Source organism: Phaseolus vulgaris, chromosome 7 (genome assembly GCF_051622355.1).
Source record: "Phaseolus vulgaris cultivar YP4 chromosome 7, ASM5162235v1, whole genome shotgun sequence".
Lineage (NCBI taxonomy): Eukaryota > Viridiplantae > Streptophyta > Magnoliopsida > Fabales > Fabaceae > Phaseolus > Phaseolus vulgaris.
In genome coordinates this window covers 11,466,509-11,472,508 of record NC_143504.1, presented here as the reverse complement: position 1 = coordinate 11,472,508, position 6,000 = coordinate 11,466,509, and the positions used below count along the sequence as shown (strand labels likewise).

The window sequence follows — 6,000 nt, the reverse complement described above, 5'->3', positions numbered from 1 at the left end:
GAACAGCTTGTGCTAGTGGATATTGGATATTAAGTCCCACAATTTTCTTAACACTTCTTTTTAAAAACTTTTATCTAAACCGCATCTCGCACAGGGACAACTACATGGAAACAAAGGCTAAAGGTTACTTTGGATTTGAATCAATCCAAAGTACTCTCATATACATAAGATCCACAAACTAAGTTGGGGAGGAGACCAAGAAAACATGAAGATAGGAAAACATGGCTGCAAGAAAGAGGGAACGCATGATATTGTACAGTATGCAGTAGTTTAAATATGGATTGGATGGTGTGTATGGGATTGAACTCCTAGTACAATAGTGGATTGTACATGCTTAAGAACAAGGTTGAACGAGATTGTACGACATTGAACATGAATATTCAAGCTTGCGAATCTTCCAATGAGAAGAAATTTCGGGAAGGTTCTAATGGCCTTGGATGTCTCATAGTTATAGAGATAGTATATATTGTTGGCAAAATGTCATGCCAAAGAAGCTACTGGAAAAGCTTCACACTTTTGCGACAATGGAAGCTTCCAAATCAATGGGAAATTGTTGGCATTATCATCATTTGTTGGTACAGCTGTGGATTACATCTCATAACTATTAGGAGACCATTGTATAAGACCTAGCATCTCAGACACCAAACTAACATTTGTAGCAATCTCTTGAATATCTTTTCCAATGTTGTATTGCATATCATTAAAATTTATTATTACAAATTAGGCTCATTGCAAATGTTATATATACCTTCTTAGATGGTCACGAAAAGAGAATACCAATTTAAAAATAATTCTCATCACTTTCCCAACAACCTTTACAAATAATAATGAAATACAATAATATTTTAAAATTTCAAAAGTTTAGCTTTATCTTGTAGTAAAATATATTGAGAATCTTACTTTGAACTTAGTTTATTAAAATATGGTAATAAGAAACTAGTAACAAATGAAAATAAGTTGAATTGGTGTGGGGGATTAAACACAGTGTAACCACATAAATAATAAAAAAAAAGGCATTGTAAATAATTAAATAATTAGATTTGTTAATGAAGTTAGGTGATTGTAGCATTAATTAGTTGGGAGTAGGAGGTAAATTCGGGTGGGTACATGGTTTTAGCATGATGATTTCCATTTGGTGTGGCAGGGAAGGCAAAGAGACTCCATGGAAAGGTGTCAACTTTACTTCTCACAAGACTACTCATCCAATTCCACAGTCCAGCCACGTGCAGCTAAGCTCGTTCCACCCCACTCCGCACGTGGCACCATTTCATAACCGATGCTCTAAATCATTCACCTACTCCTCTCTCCACACAATCCTCAATTCCCCTTCCCCTCTTTCCCTCCCCTCAAACACACAAATCTCACTCTCAAATCAAATCAAACATAACACGGTAACCATCAAATTAAAACACACACATTCTAACACTACAAACTCCAACTTCAATCATTTTTTTTTTCACTTATTCACTTCACTATCTCCACTTCAATTTCATGCCAAATCAAAACCATGTCTGACCCTTCCACCACCCCATTGCCACATCCACCACTCTTGCCTGAGGCTCACCGCCAACCCCTCCACCACCATCCGCTCCCACTCATCCAGGGGGCCACCGCTGCAGCACCCTCCTCCTCCTCTTCCCTCGCCCGAGAATACCGCAAGGGCAACTGGACCATACAAGAGACCCTCATCCTCATAACTGCCAAGAAGCTAGATGACGAGCGTAGGCTCAAAACCCCACACGACCCCACCAGGCCTGCATGTAGCTCTACCACCTCCTCCTCGGCCAGAACCAGCGGTGAGCTACGCTGGAAATGGGTCGAAAACTATTGCTGGAGCCATGGATGCTTGAGAAGCCAGAACCAATGCAACGACAAATGGGACAATCTCCTCCGCGATTACAAGAAGGTCCGGGACTACGAGTCCAAATCACAACAACAGCAGCATCAACAATCCCACGAAATCAAACACTTTCCTTCTTATTGGACACTCAACAAACAACAACGTAAGGAACAAAACCTCCCCTCCAACATGGTCTACGAAGTCTACCACGCCATCACCGAAGTTCTTCAAAGGAAACAAACACAACCACAACTACAATCACAAACCCAAACCCAAAGACAACCACAACAACAGCCTCCGGTTGCATTAATTACTGTCTCATCGCCACCTCCTCCACCACCTCCACCACCACCGGTTAGTTCCACCACTCCGGCGGTTTCAGGTATGCATTAACATTAGCATTAGCGTTAGCAATGTGCTCCACAGCTCACACACACTTCTAACACTTTTTTTTTTTTAATTTTCTTTTTGACAATTTTGGATGTTGTGTTGTGTGTGGGTTATCGGTCAAACTTGCAGGGTCTGTAAACCCTGCCACACTTAATGGGACCCATTTTCCATCTTTTTTTTATCATATGGTACAATGACCTCCATGCTATTTTAAATACAACTTAGTTTGCGAGCCGTTTGATGAAAGTGTAGAGTGCATCGAATGGCGCGTGAGGAGAGTGTGGCAGTGCGGTGCTATTGGTGACATCTTACACCACGTTGCTCCACTGCACAAAGATTCTGCTCCCCATTAAAAAACTCGGGGAAAATGTTCTGGCTTCCATTTTTTTCATTTCTATTAATTAAAAATAACGCTGAGAGAAAAAAAAATAAAGGTCGCTACAGTACAATCATGCAGACCGGTGTGTGGAAGGGTACCACCTCATGATTGTCATGGATTTTGTGGGCTGTCCAAGAAAATAGATTCTAACTTGCTTAATCCTTCTGGGTGTAATCATTAACACAATCCTTAATCCTTAATGTTAACAAAATCTCAAATCTTACTCCAAACTAAACAAATCAACATCAACTAATAAATAAATAAATGTTTTCCACGTATCCAATGCATTCACTCACCAATACCCTCTCCTCTCATAACCCAACTCATGCAAATTAAATACTCATTAAATACCTTCACATTCTATTGGGGGACTTAGTCTTTGTCACATTATATTATATATCCTTCCTTCCATAAAATATAATAATACTGTCTCATATTGTGGCTCTAATAATTGATGAAACTTAATTGTAGTGATGTGACAGATTTTGTGATTGTGTTGTGGAACATGTTTGATTGTAGAGAGGTCGGAATCATCAGGCACGGAACACAGTGAGGACGATGCTGATGATGGGTCGGAATCAAAGCGTAGGAAAGTTAAAAACCTTGGTTCAAGCATAATGCGAAGTGCATCGGTGCTGGCACGAGCTCTCAGAAGCTGTGAAGAAAAGAAGGAGAAACGGCACCGCGAACTGATTGAGCTGGAGCAAAGGCGGCTTCAGATGGAGGAAGCTCGCGATGAGGTTCACCGGCAAGGCATCGCCACCCTTGTAGCCGCTGTCACCAACCTTTCCGGTGCTATTCAGTCACTCATTAATTCTGAACGCCACGGTCAAAGATAATTAATTAATTAATCAATTATAATATGCAAAATATATAATAATAATAATATATGCTTCTTTGCCTAGTTAGTTGTTTATTATTATCATCATGTCATTTATTAGAAAATCATATAATATTTATCAGCCATTCTTTTCTCTCTTAAAATTCAATTGTTGTGTTATAGTGTTGAGTAGGTTTTGAACATCAATTGATTCCACATGTTGTATGTCAGCCAGCTTATATGTGAAGGATGTTCCAATTCTTTAATGGATATGAAAGCAGGTCCTAACATTAATTGTTCATTGGGATACAGTTCAACTGGTGATTGTTATTATGTATATAACTTAATTTAATTATTGTCTTACATTTGTTTGTTTCTATAGTTATAGAAATCCGTATGTGCTGATGACCGATTTGAAATATTGAAGATGCCTCAAATTTTAGACATGGAGTTATTGTTTGTGTTGTTTTTATCCTTTTGTTGTCCACAGTGTGAACTTGAAATCCCTGACTCTTCACACCTAATTTCTGCATTCATCCCATACTTGTTTTATTTGTATAATAATTTGAGTGGAGATTTAGTGAGAAGAGTTTAGTTTGTGAAGTAAGAAGTTGTTATAAAGGGAATATTTGTGTGCAGAAGGAGAGTGAAATGGGCATTATGGGAATGGTAGGAGGGATTGAGGGAGAGAGAGGGAGAGAGGAGGAGGGGTTGGTGACAAGTGTGGCAGATGGCAGAGATTGATAAACCATTCTCTTCTCAATGCAATGCAATGTAATGTAAGAACAACACTACTACTACTACTACAAGAACACTAGGGACAGTCAAAGGGTCTGAGTCAATTTCTTTTGACCACATAGGACACGAACCCCACCACTTTGGCTTGTGTACCCTACCCTTCTCTTCCACACTCTCACTCCTCCTCCTCTCATATACGCCAAAACCATGATAGACTCTCCTCAATGATACACTGCACTTCCCAAAATGCCCCTCCATCCCATCTCTCTCTTCCTGCCTAGTACAGTCTACAGTCTGCCTTTCCAGCCAGCATCTTTAACTCACCCATCCTACTACTTTATCACCGACGCAGTCCCTCACCCAATCCTCCTGTTTTCTTCTTCCTTCTTCTCACTCACCACCTTCCCTTTTTCTTAATATCACAACTCCAATCTTATTTTTACTATTTCCTTTACACTTCCAAAACAGACATTACTATCACTGTTCATTACAATCATTCATTCAAAATTAAAACAATCTCAAGATACAGGTGCCATGCAAGTTTGAAGACGATCAAGGGATTCACCATTTATGTTATTATCCTAGTTTGTGGATATTTTACACTATAATAGTGAGAAATCATGTTTTTTCTACCAACTGAAAAAATCTTAAGGCTTTTGAATTCAATAATCTATTTTATTATCTTGAGACTTTTGAATTTGTCTTAACAAAGGAGTGAAAACTTTATGAGGGTGATTTATTTTTATAAAAAAAATTAAAATGTTCCATGATAAAATATATTATATATTTAAAAGAGGAATTTTAAAATAAATTCAATTTCTAAACATTTTTTATAATTATTTAATTATTGGAAATTAGACAATTTTAAAAATTTAATTAAAACTTGGAATTTCAAAAAAGTTATATTTTCAAATTTATATCTTTCCTTTTCGTATTCACTCTAACTCAATTTGATTGGATTGTCTTCATTTGAAGATCAGAATATTATTAAAATAATTACTTTCCCGTTGATGTCAATTATATATTTTTTATTGATGTTAATAAAAGTTAACTCAATTTGATTGGATTGTCTTCATTTGAAGATCAGAATATTATTAAAATAATTACTTTCCCAGTTGATGTCAATTATATTTTTTTTATTGCTGTTAATAAAAGTTGTTTTTTTATTTAAATTGTTATAGCTATTTATTGTTGCAAACAAATCTTACTTCTCGTTTGATATTAGTGGGATTTATTTTTTTTATAAATGCTGGGGAGATTACTTTTTGACAAATGTGAATTATAATATTTTGTGATTTTTTTATTGAAGTCAACATTAATTACAATTGCTTTTTTGTCAAATGTCAATTAGGAAAAAATTTCAGCTAACATAGTTCGAAAAGTTGCTAAAAAAACTCTAATCTCATTAAAATAATTGATGTTAGCTAAATATTGTAGAACATCATCTCAAAATTATTTTGGTCAACATCTTTTAAGAAATCATCTCAAAATAATTTCGGTCAACATCTATTAAGAAAAAGTTTTGTCAATGTCAATTAAAAAAATCTTAATGAACTTTGATTGTAAAATATCATTAACATAGATCATCTTAACATTTTTTAATTATTAATCATTATTTGATATTAAATAGTTTGTTGTATTTTCTAACAATCAAAATATTTTATTTAAAACAGAAAATTAAAATTCAATAAATCTAAATTAATATATTTAAAAATTATGAAAATCATGAAATTTTCTATCTAAATGCAAAGTGAAAGAAATTAAACTTATGTGTGGAAAAGAGCAAGGTAAACACAAAACCTAATTTTGAGTAAATAGGATGAGATAAATGGT

General features: G+C 35.6%; 1 protein-coding gene across 1 annotated transcript; it reads left to right on the top strand.

Moving 5' to 3' along the window:
* Window positions 1-1,378: 1,378 nt before the first annotated feature.
* LOC137828123 (uncharacterized) lies at window positions 1,379-3,728 on the top strand. Its single transcript, XM_068634570.2, has 2 exons — window positions 1,379-2,222; window positions 3,129-3,728. The coding sequence occupies exons 1-2, from the start codon at window positions 1,508-1,510 to the stop codon at window positions 3,446-3,448; spliced, it is 1,035 nt and encodes a 344-aa protein (XP_068490671.2). The 5' UTR covers window positions 1,379-1,507; the 3' UTR covers window positions 3,449-3,728.
* The last annotated feature ends 2,272 nt before the right edge of the window (window positions 3,729-6,000 follow it).